General features: G+C 41.5%; 1 protein-coding gene across 1 annotated transcript; it reads right to left on the bottom strand.

Moving 5' to 3' along the window:
- Positions 1 to 7,192: 7,192 nt before the first annotated feature.
- LOC121810726 (uncharacterized mitochondrial protein AtMg00860-like) lies at positions 7,193 to 7,708 on the bottom strand. Its single transcript, XM_042211474.1, has one exon. It carries the CDS (start codon positions 7,706 to 7,708, stop codon positions 7,193 to 7,195), a length of 516 nt encoding a protein of 171 aa, XP_042067408.1.
- Positions 7,709 to 19,877: the final 12,169 nt, after the last annotated feature.

The raw sequence follows: 19,877 nt of genomic DNA, 5'->3' as shown, positions 1-19,877 counted from the left end.
TTCGGTCCCTCACAAATAAAAACGGGTCACATTTGGTCCGAATTTGACGGAACTATTAAAATTTAATAGTGAACGGATTTTAATTACATTTTGACTGGATTAAGTTAATAAATATGTTTTATTAATGTCTAATATCTAATTAACCCAAAACTAATAAAATAAAAAAAAGAAAGAAAATGGATTCAATTCAACCGTCTCTCCATTCTTCTCGTTCCCCTGCTTCTGCATTTCAGATCTCTGTTCCCCTCTCTCACTGATAAGGCTAATTTCATGCATAGTTATAGGGGTGAAACTCATTCATTTGCGGGGTCTAACGCATGTTTTAAGACAGGTATGTAGAAGGTTTTCGCTAGATCCAGGAATAGAGAAGGACAATTGCATGGTCCAAGGAAACTGGCGAATAAGTGAGCAATTTGAAGAAAAATTACAAGACGGAGGAAATCAAGGGGCTGAAGGGTAGAATGAAGATTTCTACGAAGGCTTCTAGAAGATCATGTCCGCACCTATATAAAGAAGAAAGCATGCAATTAGAGGGGACCTCTCGGTGGAGGCCTGCTGACCAGATTGTTGCTCTAGCTCACTCTCTTCTACATACTTTTGGGTTTTATCGGGAAATTGTAGGGGTCTGGGTTTTAATTTGCTAGTCCGTAGTTTGGCAACACCGTCCTCGCGGAGGGCGGAGATACACTTTAATCGCTTTCATTTTACTTTACCGTCGCGAATTTCACCGAGCTTTGCCGTTCGAAGCTCGACATTGTTTGCTGTTGAATTTTCGTCGTTTATGCAATTTCTATTTTCTGTGTTTGAGCTGCTGTTGATTTCGATTATGGAGGTTTATCATTTTGAGTTTGTTGCGATCGCTGAGTTGGATGTCTGAATTTCATGTTAGTTGCTGAGTTTGAGTAAGATCGTTGGAATCTATCGTTGATCGGACCAGATTTGTTGAATCTGAGACTATGAAGTTGAATCAGGTTGTTGTTGGGTTCGGATTGCTTGGATCCGGAGTGGGTTAAGCATTTGACGTTTGGATCTGAAATAGAGTGATCGAGATTTATGCCTAGCTTTCGTGTTTTCTTTTCATTCCGTCTAGTATATGTAGATCTGTTTTATTTCCGGCTGTTTGCAAGTTTCCGACGTCCGAATTTCTATATTCTGTTCGAATCTAGATACATGCTCTGTTTTCTTCATGTTCGTGTTTAATTCAGTTGATGAAATGCGTGTTGCTGTTAGTAAAACCCTTAGTTAGTTAGTTGCAGCTTTCCTTCCGTACTTGATATTTCTGGAAGTTGGTCCCCACTTTTATTCGCTTTCTGTTTAGTTGAATTAGGAAGTTGGTTGCTAAGTCTAGAAAGGTAGTTGGTTATTTCGTAGTCATTAGGATGTTCGATGTCAGCATGATGTTTACAGTTTCCTAGGTCTAGTGTTTGATTTTGTGCTTAGGTCTAATAGTAGTCAACCTCAACCCAATTTGCGTGGTAGCAGCCGCTTTTTAAACCAAGGTCTCTAGATGCTTTCTTACGCGTCCATCTTCGTGGGATCGACCCCTGCTTCTCTATACTAATCTATAGTATAACTGGTTGAGGGATCTTTGAAACACGAGCTTGTGTGTCCAACGACTGAGTCTTCTATATTCCCTTGAGTTCCTAGACTTAGTGATCTAGTGGATTCATTGGACTTAGTAGCTTGACCTAGAACAGTAGAACACACCGTACACACTCTAGCTCCAGATAAGCTTTTCACTCACAATCACGATTAACCTGAATGAGCCGAAGATGTTAAGGGCCCTGCCTTCCTCTTCTAAAGTCAAAGTATTCCTCTCCGCTTCCTCCGGTCGCTACTCTTTTCTTGTTCTTTCTGGCTTTTAGCTCATGCGGCTAAGGCATAGAAGTGTAGGATTTTTCTCTTGATTTCGGTACCTGGGTTCGAAACCTTTACTCCGCTTCGGGTACAAGGCCGAAGGATAATCGTAGCTTTGTTTTGCTTTAGTTCTTTGTTATAAGTACGTGATGCTATTGCCAAAGAGGATGGGAACCAGTAGCTATAAACTAGCTTTCTTGTTCTTTAGTTTGAGTTAATGTAGCTATTGATTCACCTTAGGGGGAGCAAAGTGACCGAAGCCCAGGATTTCTTTCTTTTTCTTTTCTGTAAACTCTAGTGGAAGAGCTGCTTTCTTTGTGTTTCAGCTTTGCTCAAGTGTTTGTTTGTTCTTCCTTTGTTGAACTAACTGAGGAATTCAATCCCAAGTCAAGGGGATTGATGCGCCAACTCTTCCTTTTGTTCTTGGGGCAATTCCCTGATTCAAAGTAGATTGAAGATGAGATAAATGTTGGTTCTTCCCCGAGCGCCTTCCTACCCGAGAATGAAAAAAGAAATAGGCTTTGCCCGCTCTATTCTATTCCGAAAGAGGGGATTCGTGCAATGCCCAAGGTTTAGAATCCATGTGCCAATGTCATGTCAATTACCCCCGTTGCCGTAAGGCGGCAGCCTCCGCCACCACCACCCGCGGCGGAAGAACCCCTACCAGAAGCGCCTCGAAACCACCACATCTAACCCAGGGCATACTGTTAGGGTTTGTATACTAGAAATCACCTTTCGAGTGATTGAATACTGTAAAACTCTAATAATTATTTTCCAATGAATGCAACAGATTATTTTTGTCATAATGTTGTTATGTTTTACATTTAATGGATGTTTATTGCATATTTAAATGTATAAGCGAACATAACATAAGTCTAAGTCTTTGTTCTAGTAGACCGGTTGTGGGCTGCGCTCAATTTAAGGTACGCGGTCAGTTCTGAACAAAGAAAAATAAGAATTTCACAACCCAAATAGACCTAGACTACCTATCGTGAAAGGTTGCAATGTCAGTCCGATTATTTCTAAGCCTTATTGAAATATGATGACGTTGGTGTGGTATAGCACTGAATGGATCAAACAGCAAGACGAGCCTTTATGCTATCTACTGAAAGACGAGGTCTTGATAATTAATTTCTTAATCAATGTACGTTAGCATTGAGCATGCGATATTGAGTATCTACTACTTTGACTTACCAAAGGTGCGGGTTTTTCGTCACCCAACGATCCAGGTATATTGGGTAGTGGTGATCATTATCTAGCGGTGCTAGGATTGCTATTATGTTGAATCGTGCGCGAGGAGAGCCTCGTTTGATAACATCCACATGAGGAGCTCGAAACAAGGTTTTATTATTCGGAACCTAGCTAGTTGGAGTTTAATTACTCTATGAATAATAAATAAGAGTTTCTTGCTAAGTCCACTCTTGGAGAATAAAATATGCTAATTAATTAAGTCCATAGCAGACATTAATTAATTAATGGATGTTTCTATCTTAAGCGCGGGAAATGAATTAAACAAATAAAAGGAAACCCGGAATACTTGTAATTTTGGATTTGGAAAGGCAGTGCAATATTACTTCTGTAGTGGCTGCTTGTAATATTCCAATATTAGCTTATATTAAATTGTGGGTTCAATTTAAGTAGTAAAAAGCTAATTGGGTGAGGCCATGTCCAAATTCTTCTTTAGATCCCTGACTGGGCCAATATGTGACTTAATATAAATAGGAGAATAAAGGAGACAGAAATAACAATTATTATTGCTCCCAATTTTCGTCCCCCCTCTAAAGAGAGAGAGTTCGAAAATTACTTGTTCCGTGAGCTGAGTTCTGTCTTCATTATTCGAGTCCTAGTATTCTGGTGATATATGCCCACACAAATATCAGTATACAGTCCGGGACACCGGTCAGAAGATCCGAGGTCGAGTACTGAAGATCTTCACGAGGAGACGAAGCAAGCCATCATCAATTCTTGATTGAATCAACGAGGTAAATTGGCTAATTCCGTAGTAAGCATGTTTTAGGGATTTTATATGCTAAAGCATGTTTTAATTCAAGTTATGAGCATGATACATGTGATAATTACGCGAATAGATTTTGTCTAGATAATCTGCTAAATAGATCAAATTATGTGATCCGTTAGAACATGCACGCTTCCGCTGCCAACCCCTTCACATACGTCATCCTCCTCCTCATCCTCGCCTTCGCCCTCGGCTACCTCTCCCACTCCCACCCCCTCCTCTCCAGCACCGCCAGCGACGTCCTCGAGCACAACTCCTTCCCCTGTGTGTGATTCAAGTTGTAAACCTCATTCACTAATTCAATATTTGTTTTTCATTCAGTTTCTCAAAACAGAAGGGAGTGTTCACCTTCTTCTACTAAATACTTCTTTTACTTGATCATTCATCTTGAATTTACTTTCATCAATTGGCACCGTCTGTGGGAAAGGGTGTGATCGATCAAGAAGATAGCAATGGCAGCACGTCTAGAAGCTGAAAAATTCATGGGAAAAATGACTACGGTTTGTGGAAAATGAAAATGCGAACCGTTCTTGTGCAGCAAGGTTTGGCTGCAACTCTGACCCTAGCCGATGCAGACGCAAAAGCAAAAGCTCCTGCTCTCGACGAAAAAGCCCAGGCAAGGCTCGATGAAATGCTCCTCAAGGCGCATAGTACAATGATATTGTGCCTTGGAGACGAAGTGTTGAGGGAGGTGCAGGCTGAGACAACCGCTGCCGGAATTTTGAAGAAGCTTGATGAGGTATATCTAGCTAAGTCCTTGGCTAACCGTCTCTATATGAAAAAGAGGCTTTATTCCTATAGTTTCTTGAAGGATAGATCGATTCTTGAGCAACTAGAAGACTTCTGCAAATCTATAGATAATCTTGAGGCTGTTTGTTAAGGAGTTGCTCCCCAACGGTTGATTCCACGCCGAACTTCGCGGGTGCCTTGCCCGTCGATCAGATGCGACGAAGGTAATCGGTAGGTTTTGTGCGTGAGGCACAAGAAAGGAAGAGATAGTGTGAGAATATTTTATTTCATAATGTGGGAAATAAAATACACACATATTTATACTAAGGACCCTAGGGTTGATTCGACCTACGATCCGGGAAAGAATCAACGAAGAAAACCCCGAAAGGAGCTTAACGTTCGATCAACGAATAATTAACGAAAATAGAGTATTCTAACTATTACATTATTTAAATAACTCAACAAATAAATAAAGACTCAAAGAAATAAATGACGCTTTCTTCTTCAGCGAGGCACGAAGTCCCCATACCGAGACGGCCTCTTCACGACCCGTCTTTCCGACCTTGCGCGCCGCGTCTGCTCTGGCTGCTGCCCCACCGCCGGCACGCTAGTGTCGGCGTCAAGTTCTACATCCGGCTGCACTTCCCGTTCCTTCAGCCTAGCCGACGGAAGGCCCGTAACAACTCCCCCCCCCCTTAGACTCCTCCTTGGCCTCAAGGAGAGCTGGAAATTTCTTGCGCACCATATCCGCCGGCTCCCACGTCGGATTCTCCCCCGAGTCGTCCGACCACACTAGCTGAATTTCCTCCGCAGCTGCTCCATCCCGCCATACCGTCCGTTGATCCAATATCCGGGTGGGATAAGACACCGGTTTGCCCCTCGCAAAACGTTCTGGCAACCCCGTAGTCACCCATTTAGTGTTCTCCACAAATGGCTTCAACAAGCCCACGTGAAACACATTATGCACGCGGCTCCCCTCCGGCAATTGCAAGCGATAGGCCACCTGCCCGATTCTCTCGAGCACCTCAAAGGGTCCATAAAAACGCCGCGACAGCTTTGACGACAAAGGTTTAGCCACATAGTGCTGCCTATATTGCTGCAACTTGAGGAGTACTCTGTCACCCACCGAAAACTCCAAATCCCGTCGATGCTTATTCACCGTCCTACGCATCCGTTGCTGGGCCCGCTCCAAATTATCCCGAAGCAGCCGAATCGTCTCCCCACGTTGACGAATCAAGGCGGCCACATCCGGGGGGGTTGACAACGATGGGGGCGCCGCTATCAACGGGGGTGGTTCTCGCCCATACAATGCCTCGAACGGCGATAGCCCAAGACCCTCATGGTGGAAGCAATTCAAAGCTAGCTCCGCCCACGGTAAAAAATTTGCCCATTTAGTCGGCCTATCCGACGTGAACGCTCGCAAATACTGCTCAAGACCACGGTTGCGCACCTCCGTCTGACCATCCGTCTGCGGGTGATAGGCGGTGGAAAAATGTAATTTAGTACCACTTAAACGCAACATCTCCTCCCACACATCGTTTAAGAAAACGGGATCCCTATCCGATACCAAGGTCTTGGGAAGCCATGGTGTTTTACCACCGTCTCAATAAATAGATTCGCAATCTTCAACGCATTGTAGCGAACCGGCAGCAAGGCGAAATGGGCGTACTTGGACAGCCGGTCCACCACCACCATTACACCTGTGAATCCTCGGGACGATGGCAAGCTCGTGATGAAATCCATCGAAACGTCCTCCCACACACGGGAGGGAATGGGCAGCGGCTGCAACAGGCCCGCTGGCTTCTGGGTCGAGTATTTAGTTGTCTGACAATCATAGCAAGACTCGACGAAATTCTTAACATCCTTCCTCATTCCCTTCCAATAAAACGACGCGGCTAAGCGTCGAAACGTCCTATCCACCCCAGGGTGTCCCGCCGCGGGGGATGAGTGATGCTCGTGCAAGAGCGTCGGCTTAGCCTCCGAATCCTTACTTACATAGACCCGCCGGCCATAGTACAATAACCCGTCTACCAAGGATACAGCCGGGTCGGCTTTCCCATGCGTCAACGCTGCCTGGAGTTCAATTAGATCAGGAGTAGAATTAGTCTCAAGTTTCAACAACTCCCAGACGTTCGGGACAGGGTGGGCCGCTGCCATTAGCGCCAGACCCGCCTCCTCAGCCGCCTTCGCGGACCCCTCTGCATTCGCAGACTCCTCTGCCGCCCCCGTCGCAGGCCCTGCGTTCGACTGCCCGACCAACCGCCCATCGTCCGGAACGTCCATGTCGCGTCTCGAAAGCGCATCAGCCGCCTTATTCGAGGCCCCCGTTTTGTATTCAATGCGGAACTTATAACCCATAAGCTTTCGGGCATAGAACTGTTGGTCCGGTGTCTGAATTATCTGTTGTAACAATTCCTTAAGGCTCTTTTGATCACTACGAATAACGAACTCTCGGCCCAATAAGTATTGGCGCCATTTCTGCACTGCTTCGACAATGGCATACAACTCCTTATGATACGTAGACGACACCCTTCGCCTCGGACCCAATTTCTTACTAAAGAAAGCCAGTTGATGGCCATCTTGGAGTAGCACCTAGCCAATGCCAAAATCCGACGCGTCGGTCTCTAGATAAAAGATCCGGCTAAAGTCCGGAAGGCGGAGAACCGGAGCGGACGTCATCGCTCGTTTCAAGGCGTCGAAACTCTCTGACGCGGCGGCCGACCACGCGAAGCTATCCTTTTTCAACAATTCGGTCAGTGGCCCTGCGATGGACGTATAATGCTCAACAAATCGTCGGTAATACCCTGTGAGACCCAAGAAGCCGCGGAGCTGTTTTACGGACGCGGGCACCGGCCAAGCCACCATGGCCTCAATCTTTGCCGGGTCTGCCTTCAAGCGGCCCTCGGAAATGAAGTGACCCAAATATTCTACCGTTGAACACGCAAAAGTGCATTTCGACAGTTTCACGAAAAAACGGTGGGCCTTGAGGATTGATAACACCTCGTGAATGTGCCGAGTGTGGGCCATGAATGTCGGGCTGTAAATGAGGATGTCGTCGAAGAATACTATCACCCACTGTCGCAAGGCAGGCCTGAAAATGGCATTCATGGCAGCTTGAAATGTCTAGGGCGCATTCGTAAGGCCAAACGGCATAACCAGGAACTCAAAATGCCCGTCATGAGTCCTAAATGTCGTCTTGAATATGTCTTCCTCACCCATGCGTATTTGGTGATACCCCGAGCGTAAATCCAACTTTGTATAGAAACGGGCCGCGCCCAGTTCGTCAAACAATTCATCCGGTGTAGGAATCGGGAAATGATCAGGGACGGTGACCGCATTCAGGGCTCTATAGTCAATACAGAAACGAAAGGAACCATCCTTCTTTCGAATAAGGAGCACCGGTGAAGAGAACGGACTCTGACTCGGTCGAATGATGCCTGATTCCAACATGTCTTTCACCTGCTTCTCAATCTCATTCTTCTGAAAGTAGGGGTATCTGTAGGGCCGCACATTGACCGGCTTCGTGTTCGGCAACAGGTGTATCTTGTGGTCGAATTGCCGTGTAGGGGGGACTCCTGACGGAAGCCCAAAAACTTCCTTGTGGGCTTCGAGCACACTACGGATCTCGTCGGGTAGGTCGGGCGGAAATACCAACGCCTCTGTCGCCGCCCCCTCGCGGGACCCTCCTGCCGGCAGTTGGACCAATTCAAACAGCTCCGATTGACCCTGCAGCGTGAGGAGTGAGGCAAACGTTTTTAGCGACACTTCCCCTGCGGACGGCGGCACGAGCTTTAGGCAGACCCGGTGCCCATCCCTCAAGATTTCCAAAGTCCCCTCGATATAATCACTGGTTACTCTGCGCATCTGTTTGAGCCAGATCCTCCCCAATATCACCTCGGGACCATGCACAGGAAGAATATGTAAGTCAACCAGAAAAATATGCTTTTGGATTACCACCCTAGTCTGTATGGATGCGTGAGTACAGAGTAGTGACGCACCGTTACCAACATAAACGCGAAAAGGTCTGATTTTCTGCAGGGGCAAGGCCAATTTTTCTGCCACCTTAGGATGCAAGAAGTTGTGCGAGCTCCCCGTATCCACCAAAACGCGCACAGTTAAGTCGCCGATCATCCCTCTCAACTCGATGTCCTCCTCCCGCTGTCTGCCATCAAGGGCGTAAATGTGGGACAAATCCGCGGAGATAATCGGCGTCTCGTCTTGCACGTCCTGACCCTCGTCATCCTCGTCCGAGTCCATATCAGCCCCCATGTAAACCAGAAATCTACCTCGGCAAGAATGCCCCGCGACCCACTTCTCCGGGCACCACCAACACATACCCAATCTAGAGCGCTCCGCCGCTGTCAGCCGCACCACCGGCATTTTGGAGTATTCCTGCCCCTTCGACTGGGCTGGGCGATTCAGGGGTGGCGCCGGCAACGCCAGGGGCTGCTGCTGCTAGGTAGTGAGCTGCCGCTGGTCACGGTGTTGCCAAGCCCGGCGCTGCCCCCCAGCCGGTGCCGTCGGCCTCTCCACCGTCGCATCATATTCCGTAGCCAAAGCCATTGCCGCTGCCACGGAGGGCGGATTTTGGTGTTTGACCTGGTTCTTCACTGGCTGTTGAAGCCCTTCCACGTAGATAGGCAACAAAATATATTCCGGAACCCCACGGACACGATTAAGCATCGTCTCAAACGATGTGTGATACTCCGCGAGCGAGCCTGACTGGCACAACTTCGCAATGAGGCCGATGAAATTCTAAAAATATTGCGGGTCGAAACGCCGACGCACATCCTCCAAAAATTCTTTCCATTGCGCCTGTGGATTGTTTGCGCGATAGTTGAAGATCCATTCCGAGGCAGGCGGATCGAACAACATCACCACGTAATGTAATCTGTGGTCCTCTGGCATCAATAAATGCTCAAAGTAATACTGAACCCGTGAAATCCAATTCGCCGCGTCAGTACCGTCAAACCGCGGCTGTTGCATCTTGAATTGTCGAGGATGATCAAACTGCTGGCCCCCGGTCTGTCGAATCGCTGGATTGTCCCAACTCGTCGGTTGGACAGAAGTCGCTCCCTCGAACCTCGTACCAGGAGGGTCCCACGCAGACCCCCAAGTCCCAACTGGGCCTGGCCCGAACAACAACCCCGAATTAGGGTTTAGCATATGTGAGAAACCCTGGTAACCTCGGCCCGGCGGCTCCCCCAACAATGAACGCGATGTGGCCGTTGACAACACCCCTGTTGCCGGCGTATAGATCGGAAACGGCTGCTGCCCACTCGACGGCGGTTCTGGATCAGGCCGCTGTGGGTGAACCCTCGTCGACGCGCCGCGCTCCGCGGTCTCCAGACGTTCCTCCATCCGCGCCAACGATGCTAGCACGTGTTCCATCGCTATGGCAGTAGCGTCCAACGGTGTGGTGGTCGGAGGCAGTGGTTCAAGGCCCCGAATTGTCAGTGGCTCCGTACGACCCGATTGTGACATGCTTCCGATGAGTACAAGAATGAAAGCACCACTTGTTAAGGAGTTGCTCCCCAACGGTTGATTCCACGCCGAATGCCCGTCGATCAGATGCGACGAAGGTAATCGGTAGGTTTTGTGCGTGAGGCACAAGAAAGGAAGAGATAGTGTGAGAATATTTTATTTCATAATGTGGGAAATAAAATACACACATATTTATACTAAGGACCCTAGGGTTGATTCGACCTACGATCCGGGAAAGAATCAACGAAGAAAACCCGGAAAGGAGCTTAACGTTCGCTCAACGAATAATTAACGAAAATAGAGTATTCTAACTATTACATTATTTAAATAACTCAACAAATAAATAAAGACCCAAAGAAATAAATGACGCTTTCTTCTTCAGCGAGGCACGAAGTCCCCATACCGAGACGGCCTCTTCACGACCCGTCTTTCCGACCTTGCGCGCCGCGTCTGCTCTGGCTGCTGCCCCACCGCCGGCACGCTAGTGTCGGCGTCAAGTTCTACATCCCGGCTGTAGATCATTGTATGATAGCTGCGTTTTTATGAAGAAGCGGAATAACAAGGAGCCTATATATCTTCCATTGTATGTAGATGATATGTTGATATCAGGAAAGAATATTAATGAGATCAGGAAGATCAAGCAACAGCTCAGTGCCAGCTTTGAAATGAAAGATCTTGGTGCTGCTAAAAGAATACTAGGCATGGATATAGTCAGAGATAGAAACAAAGGGAAGTTGTGGCTATTTCAAACTGACTACATCCAGAAATTTTTGAAGAAGTTCAAAGCAGATAACATGAAGAGCACAACTACTCCTCTGGCAGTTCACTTCAAATTAACAAAAGATCATAAAGCAAAAAGTGAGGTCGAGAAGAAAGGGATGCAGCTGATTCCCTATTCCAATATAGTTGGAAGTATGATGTACATGATGATTTGCATACGGCCAGACATTGCTCATGCTATAAGTTTTACAAGCACTTACATGGTTGATTATCGGAGACAGCACTGGAGTGCTTTGAAGTGGATAATGAGGTATCTAAATGGAGCACATAATCTTGGAATTTTGTTACTGCAGAAGATGGAGATAAAAGGGAACCTCTGGTTGGGTTTTGTGACTCGGATTATGCAGCCAGCATTGACACTAGAAGGTCCCAGACAGGATATATCTTTACTTTGTTTGGTACGGCTGTTTGCTGGAAATCAAGCTTGCAAAGTGTAGTGGCTTTGTCTACAACGGAGGCCGAGTATATGGCTCTCACTTCAGCCGTGAAAGAGAGTAAATGGTTGCTTGGATTGATCTCTGATTTCGGGATAGATCAGAAAAGTGTGGCTGTTCATTGTGACAACAATGGGGCGATTTGCTTGGCTAGACATCAGATGTTTCACGAGCGTAGCAAGCACATCGACGTCAGGCTACATTTCATTAGAGATGAAGTTGAAAGTGGAAGGGTTAAGGTGATCAAGATAGACACGGCCCATAACCCTACAGATATGCTCACAAAGCCGTTGGGCAAAGAAAAGTTCGAATATTGCTGCAGACTTGTAGGTTTGCATGATATGAAATTTTGAAGTGATGTCGTGAGCAGCCAAGGTGGAGATTGTTAAACATAGATGGTTGATCATGGCAGCAATGCATGCAGACGTAGGGTGGAGCCGCGGAGCAGCAGATCAAGATGCAAGGAGTTTGAAGCTAGCCGTTGGAGGCTGTTTCAACCAACTCAACAAGATCTTGTGAAAGATCTCATTCACTTAATCTCTAGTATAAATAGTTTGATTGTTAGCTCATTAAGTATATGTGATTCAAGTTGTAAACCTCGTTCACTAATTCAATAAGAGTTTTTCATTCAGTTTCTCAAAACAGAAGGAAGTATTCATCTTCTTCATCTTCTTCTACTAAATACTTCTTTTACTCCATTCATCTTGAATTTACTTTCATCATTATCAAAATAATAAGAAGATAAAGAAAACAAAATACATACTAATCAAAACAAAAAATACTACCAAAGAATTAGGCATATAATTAAGATAAAAGATAAAATGACAACTAAGCAGAATATAATTATCAGAGTATTAAGAATATCTTCGAGATAAAAATAAAATAGTCATAAATCAAATTACTACCAAATAATTAGTACACAAATTAAAACATAAAATATGCTACACTTACAAAGCTGCCTAAGAAAAATCAAACTTTCACCACCAGACCCAAAATTATTATATAGTAGGGATATCAATTCAATTCGAAACTCGCGGATTAAGTCAAATAGTCCAACAATTTTGTAGGTTAAGATTGTAACATTTATAACCCAAAAATCACAACATGAACGACCTTAAACGGAATAGTCCGCAACCCGATAGGGTTGGTCCAAAATGAGATAATTCTCATTATTTAAAATTTCAAAATTTTAAAAATTAGTCTAATAATTCTTTTCCAGATTTACTTAAAAATATATTTTGATTATCATTTCAAAATTATCTTCATTATTTGATATTTATTTTATTTTATTTTACACTTACCATATAAAAATGGTATATATATACATATATATATATATATAGAAATATACAAAAATGATAATTATTTAAGAAACAAATGTATTTTCTTATCTCTGTGAGGTATATATTAGTTTTGAGGTGAAATAACACTTATTTTAATATGTAATTATTTAATATAGATATAAAATATTTAATAAATGTTGAGTAAAAAAATATAAATTATTTTTGAGTTCGATTGGCATGACGGGGTTAGCCCAAAGCTCGAAAGTTTTTGTTTATGGTTGAAAATTTATAATTTGAAAAATGATAACTGCAATGGCTTGTACTTGAATAGCCCGACGACAATCCAAGCGAGTTAGCTCAGACCCAAACGGGTTGGTCTGATTAACATTGAAAGTACTAGTACTAAATTCAACATTAAAACGTTAATTAGTTTAATTTTGGGTATAATTGCATCCTTGTTCCTAAATGGCTATGCCCCTAAGTCACGATAATATATAAATATTGGGTACATATTAATCAAATCAAACAAATAAAAGGCTCAAGGAGAGTTTATATTTCCATACCTCTTATGTAAATATAGATGTACATAATTAGTAATTGGAAACTGTAGTAGAGTTTATAAATAGAAGATTTATATTGAGTTTATGAGTTGAGTTTTTTGAGTATGATTGTTTGGATTTCATGCACGTTTTACATTCAAATAAATCAATTGAATGTTGTGGGCGGCTAAGAACAGCTGAATTGGTCCAAATTCCAATGCTACCACCAAATAAACTTCATGGAATAATGTAAATCTATGTAAATTAACGAGAACGATCCTAATTCCTAGCTATCCAATACATAACTTTTATTGTTAAAAAGTTTTTATGTATTTCACGGCTGATTAAACGACAAATTATAACAAGAAAATTATCCCCAAACACAATTTTATCTTGGGCAGCATTATAGATTTTCAATAAAATCTACGAGGACCAGATCAATATTGATGCAGTCTACTCAGCGTGACGAAAATTCAAATTGGGAAATTTCTTTCCTTTTTGTTCTTCATTATTTTAGGCTTAGCAAGGGAAGTGGGAACTTAACTTTTACAAACATAATAAACCGTGGAGAACAAACAAGGAAATTTTTGAAATAATGATGATTACAAAATGGAATGAAAAACAGAGAATAAGACCACTAAAGACGAAATATAAAAACGACTTAATTAGTTGAAGCTTATGACATATCCGCGTATGTCTTATTCGTACGGTCGAAAGCATATTACTGAATCTTGAACTCATGTCATAGTCTATAATTTCTCTTTAAATTCTTACTACTATATGTTTAACCATACATAAACACATTTGACTGTCACCCTTTATAACAATTGTCTAGTATACTCCATGCTACCTCCGTCTCTTAAAAATAGAAACTATTTTCATTTGGGTCGTCTCTTTAAAAATAGTAAAAACTTTCCATTTTAAGAAATGGACCATACAATCCACTAACTCTATTTTCAGTACTTTTAAAAAAAAAGAAGTTAGTATGATAATTTGATATACTGATCGACTATCTATTTATTGGCCAAGTGTCGGAGATAATATTTATCTAAATCTACAATATGTCCACAAAACTTTAGTACTCCCTCTGTCCCAACTAAGTTGAGTCGTATTCATTTTTGGGATGTTCCAACTAAGTTGAGTCATTTTCTTTTTTGATAAAAAATAAAACATCCAATCACTCTTACTTTATTCCATCAGCTACTTTACTCTTTCTTTATCTTTCCTACTTTATTCTTCTCTCTTACTTTTCAACACAATTTCTTAATATATATTCCTTTAATATATTCTACTATATAATAGATATTATATATTATTACTTTTATACTATTATATATATATATATATATTCTATTAGTAGTATATATAAAATAAATAAATTACATATATATATATATATGTTTTTTCCGATTTATTCGGTTTTTGAAGTTTGGTTATTGATTTTTCGGGTTCGGTTCGATTTGGGTTTTGAACTAAATTCGGTTTTTCGGTTTTGGTTGGGTTTGGACAAAAAATCGAACCGAAACCTGAATGCTCACCCCTAACTCTCTTTACTCAATGCACAAAATAAAGCTACATAAAATGTTGTGCCGTTCAAAGAAGGGATCATCTTCTTTGGGACGGAGGAGTACTATATTACTATTACAACGTCACTTTCACCAATAAAGTAATGTAAATTTAGGGACTTTAAATGACTATATAAATATGGATAATATATCATACTCCTTCCGTCCCCAAAGAGTACGAATTTTGGGTTTAACACGAATTTTAATGCATTATTGGTAAAGTAAGAGAGAGTTAGATAGAGAATTTTTTTAAGTATTGTTAGTGGAGAATGAGTCTCACTTCATTAGGGAGAAGAAAGTTTCCAAAATTGGAATGTTCATAATCTTTGGGGACGGACAAAAAAGAAAATAGTGCATACTATTCATGGACGAAGGAAGTACTATATGATATTGTTTGGAGTATATAAATTTATTTTTGCAGTGAGAAATATTTTTGCAGTGAGAAATGCTAACTATGAATTAGTATATGACAAATTTTCAAGCCTGAAATTGTTTCTAAGACCCATTAGAAATTATAATTTGCAAATTAAACTCATGTAAAATCCATATAAAACTTCTTTTCTTGACATAACTAGCAACGGCATTCTGTCGTGACTCGTCCTGCCGGGACGGGCCAGCCCGCCGCGGAGATCACTGTTGCGGATGCTCTCAATAGCAAAATCACAAATATCATTTCATTTTTCACGCCTCTTTAATTTTGCACGCAAGTATCGTTATTTTCCACACAAAACCCTAGCCGTGCAAAGCTGCTCGACAGAGAAGATATCCGCGAAAGGAACTGTGCTTCCATCGCTGATTAATGATTTAATTCAGAGTCTATCTCCCTTCACCAAACTCTAGCCGTGCCTAGCTAATCAACGGGGAAGATCTCTGCGACGGTAAATCGCCTCGCTCACCACCGATTGACTCTATGACATCTTTGTACGGACCCTCCCCACCATTTGACGACCCTCAAGACGTCTTTCTACAAACCCTCGCTCGACCATGAGTCCATGACTTGAAATAGGGAGATTACCCTGCGTTCCTATTTCCCATCCTTGTGAAACAAAAAAAAAATAATTTTAGGTTCAAAGAAGTGGTTACATACTTACATCACTAAGAAAAAAAAACTTTTGAGCAACACTTAAACAAGTTAGCCATTTAATCGTGATATTGACAACTCTCGTTAGCATTGTTATAACCATAGTACTTAGTACTTTGGGCATATGTAACACAAAAACTAGATTTGACCGATTCGTTGAAATTTGAGCTGATAAAAAACTATAAAAAGTTGGATTATCGACGGTGGGCAATCTCTCGGTAAATACCGATGGAAAACAGTGTTACAGATGGAATGCCCGTAAAACATTTTTTACCGACGGAAAGTAATCCGTCAATAACACTGTCTACCGACGGATATATAAGAGTTAATTTTTTTAGTAAAATTGTTGTTTTTTATATTGAATTATTCTGCAAATTATGTGAAAATTCTAAATTTAAGTTTGCGTTATAGATGCTTTCAATTGTTCTTCAAATCCGTGCCTTAACTCAACGTTAAGCGAAGTTGTTGATAGACAATACTTAGTACTCCATCCTTCCGTCATTAGGAGTCCCGGTTTATTATTTTAGTTTGTCCGCCATTAGGAGTCCTGATTCACTTTTACTATAAATGGTAGGTAGATTCCACTCTCCACTAACTTATTTTAGTCACTCACATTTTGTTATAAAATTAATACTCCATCCGTCCCACAAGAATATACAATTTTGATTGGGCACGAGTTTTAATGCACAATTGGTAAAATAAGAGAGAGATCAAAAGGAAAGTAACTAAAGGAAATAGTGCATACTCTTGTGGGACGGACTAAAAAGGAAATAGTGCATACTTTTGTGGGACGAAGGGCGTATATAAAAATGGGTTTAACATTCCACTACCTGTTTCCATCTACTTTCCTTTATACTCCCTTCGTCCCAGATAATTCGTCTCACTTTGACCGGACACGGATTTTAAGAAATGTAATGAAAAGTGAGTTGAAAAAGTTAGTGGAATGTGAGTCCTACTTTATATGTTAGTTTTATAATAAAATGTGAGTATGAATGGGTTAGTGGAATGTGTGATCAACTACCAAAAATGGTAAAAAGTGAAATGAGACAAATTATGTGAGATGGACCGAAATGAAAAAATGGGACAAATTATCTTGGACGGAGGGAGTATTTCTTAAAACCCGTGTCGAACTCAAATGGAACTTCTAAAGATAGACAGAGGAAGTACTATACTACATATTGAAAAAATACGGGTGAACTACTTACTTGATTCCATGTTATTAGATACTCCCCCTTCCCCCTTCAGGGGCGTAGCCAAGATTCGACGTGAGGATTATAAATAAATTTTGTAGTAAGGTGTATGGGCATTTAAAGGAGAATTAAAATATTTTTTTAAATATGAAGAAAATGCCATTAATATAAACTTTTGAGGGCAAATGCCCCATCACCCCTCCATGTAGATCCGCACGTGCCCTCATTAATTGTCAACTTTTGTCATTTTCGTTCTTCACCCATTAATTGTTCACTTTCACTTTTTTACTATAAATAGTAAGTAGGTATTACATTCCACTAACTCATTCCACTCACATTTTATTGTAAAACTAATACCCCGTCCGTCCCACTCAAGATGTCCACATTTCCTTTTTAGTTTGTCTCACTCAAGATGTCTACTTTCCATATTTGAAAATAAATCTCTCTCTATTCTCCTCATTAAAATATTCAAATACATTTTTCTCTCTACTTATTACTTCACCTAACAACTCTTTCTAAAATCTCGTGCCACTCAAGAATGTGGACATCTTGAGTGAGACGGAGAGAGTACTTTATATAAATGTACAACTCATATTCTACTAACTTTTTCAATACTCTTTTTTCATACGTATTTTTCAAAAATCAAGTCGAAACTAAATTGGACAATTAATGAGAGGGGAGGGTGTATACAACAAATGAATGTCTAGTGATATGAGTTTGAAACTATTGAGTTTTGATTTTAGCTATCACAGTGAAATTCTGTGTCTATTCTTGCTATATGTGAAATTAATGGAGTTTTGATTTTAGCTATCAACAACATTTCAAGATATTATTTAAAAAAAGTAATTGAAATAAATGAATCAAAATTTCCTACCATAATTAACTCTCGTATATTTGAATTTGGAGGTTTTGCTGTAATTTTTGAGGTGGCCCACAATTAAGACCAATGCTTTACAATATGCAAGTTGCAAGAACGAATTAATGTGGTAGAATTTAAAAGACAAACAAGTGTGGGGTTAAAGAAAATGAGTGATTGGATTAATCAGAATTCACAAGTGAAGTAACTTGAGTTGTTCGTGCGAGAGCGACTATATTATATTCATACGATTGACCACTCAAGTCCTCCTACATTTTCCTACAAAATTACATCGTCCTTTATTTTCCTCAAATTAAGTTGAATTTCAAACTAGCTATATACATATGTATAGTTGTATTAATATAATACAAAATTCATCCGCAAAATTTGCGTATTTATGCATACATGGATGAATCAACTTTAACTCAGAATTGATAAATTTTAATTGTATTTAATGACTTCAGTTATTAAACTCTAAGTAAAATACTCACGAATCTCTAGTAATGAATAACTAATGAATTAAAAATTGCATGCGCGCCAAAGTTTTTGACTTTTTGGGTTATATTTATTCTTTCCCGACAAATCGTACCTTGTAAAATTCTTCTGATATTAATTTATTTGACAAGAAAACATTTTAGAAGTCTTTGTCCGATGGGGGTTAGTTCAAACCTAATTAGGAAATCGCATTTCCATGAATCTCTGAATAGAAGCCAACGACGATCTTGATATTGGAAACAGTCAGCTGCACATTTTAATACTACTAAATATTTTATTCTTTGAAGGCGAAATTACTTTGAAAATCTATTTCATTTGGAGCTGTACTACCGTCTCTTTCTAATATTCGTTGTGTGAATTTTAGTTCTCTTAATTATTTTGTTTTATTGTGACAAAAACTAGACCATCTTTTGTTTTGCCCAAATTCTAGTACAGTATATCGCTTTCAGAATTAATTATTTTGTGAATATGTACGGTAAGTCGGTAACTATCGAGTATCGATGATGCCTAGTGGATATTGGACTATTAGTAATATGATAATCTACCTTTAAAATTACCTAATCTATCAATTGATTTCGTTTAGTAAAGTTAAAAGGAGAAATGACAAATTCGGCTTTGATCTTTATTTATTTTGGAAATTTGTTGATCATAGCCGAAATTTGGTTAGTAGCACGGAACGGAGGGAGTATGAAATGAAAGGTTTTTTTTTTTTGGGGGGGGGTTGTGTTAACCTACAGAATATGTCATAAAGTTAATGTTGAAACAATCGATTCGATCTATAACTGGATTAATCGTTTACGACAAGTAGAATTATAACTGTTATCACGATTCCAACTGTTTGGTTTGTTAGGATCGTCGACTGCAACATTAGTTTGATATTGTCCGCTTTGGGTCAAGCCCGCACGGATTTGTTTTTGGGTCACTCCCAAAAGGCCTCAAACTAATTGGGGTTGGACAGGAATTATATACACCTTCCAACTTCCCTCCCTCATCCGATGTGGGATGGGTTTGTAACCCAACAAACCTCCCCTCAAACCGAGACCACATCGGGAACGCAGTCGACACGAACATGGGTCGTTCCAGCCCTGGCCACTGGGTCATCCTGGGCCCGACTCTAACCCGAGTCCTTCAGGGCCCGACCCTAACCGGGGCTCATCCAGGCACAACCCATCCCACATCGGATGAGTAGGGGAAGTTGGAAGGTGTATATAATTCCTGTCCAACCCCAATTAGTTTGAGGCCTTTTGGGAGTGACCCAAAAACAAATCCGTGCGGGCTTGACCCAAAGCGGACAATATCAAACTAATGTTGAAGTCGACGATCCTAACAAGTGGTATCAGAGCCCAGGTGGCTATGGGTTGTGCCTGGATGAGCCCCGGTTAGGGTCGGGCCCTGAAGGACTCGGGTTAGAGTCGGGCCCAGGATGACCCAGGGGCCAGGGCTGGAACGACCCATGTTCGTGTCGACTGCGTTCCCGATGTGGTCTCGGTTTGAGGGGAGGTTTGTTGGGTTACAAACCCATCCCACATCGGATGAGGGAGTGAAGTTGGAAGGTGTATATAATTCCTGT

This window comes from Salvia splendens, chromosome 7, assembly GCF_004379255.2.
Source record: "Salvia splendens isolate huo1 chromosome 7, SspV2, whole genome shotgun sequence".
Classification (NCBI taxonomy): domain Eukaryota; kingdom Viridiplantae; phylum Streptophyta; class Magnoliopsida; order Lamiales; family Lamiaceae; genus Salvia; species Salvia splendens.
The sequence above is the reverse complement of the archived record's forward strand: the minus strand, read 5'-3'. Positions and strand labels throughout refer to the sequence as shown.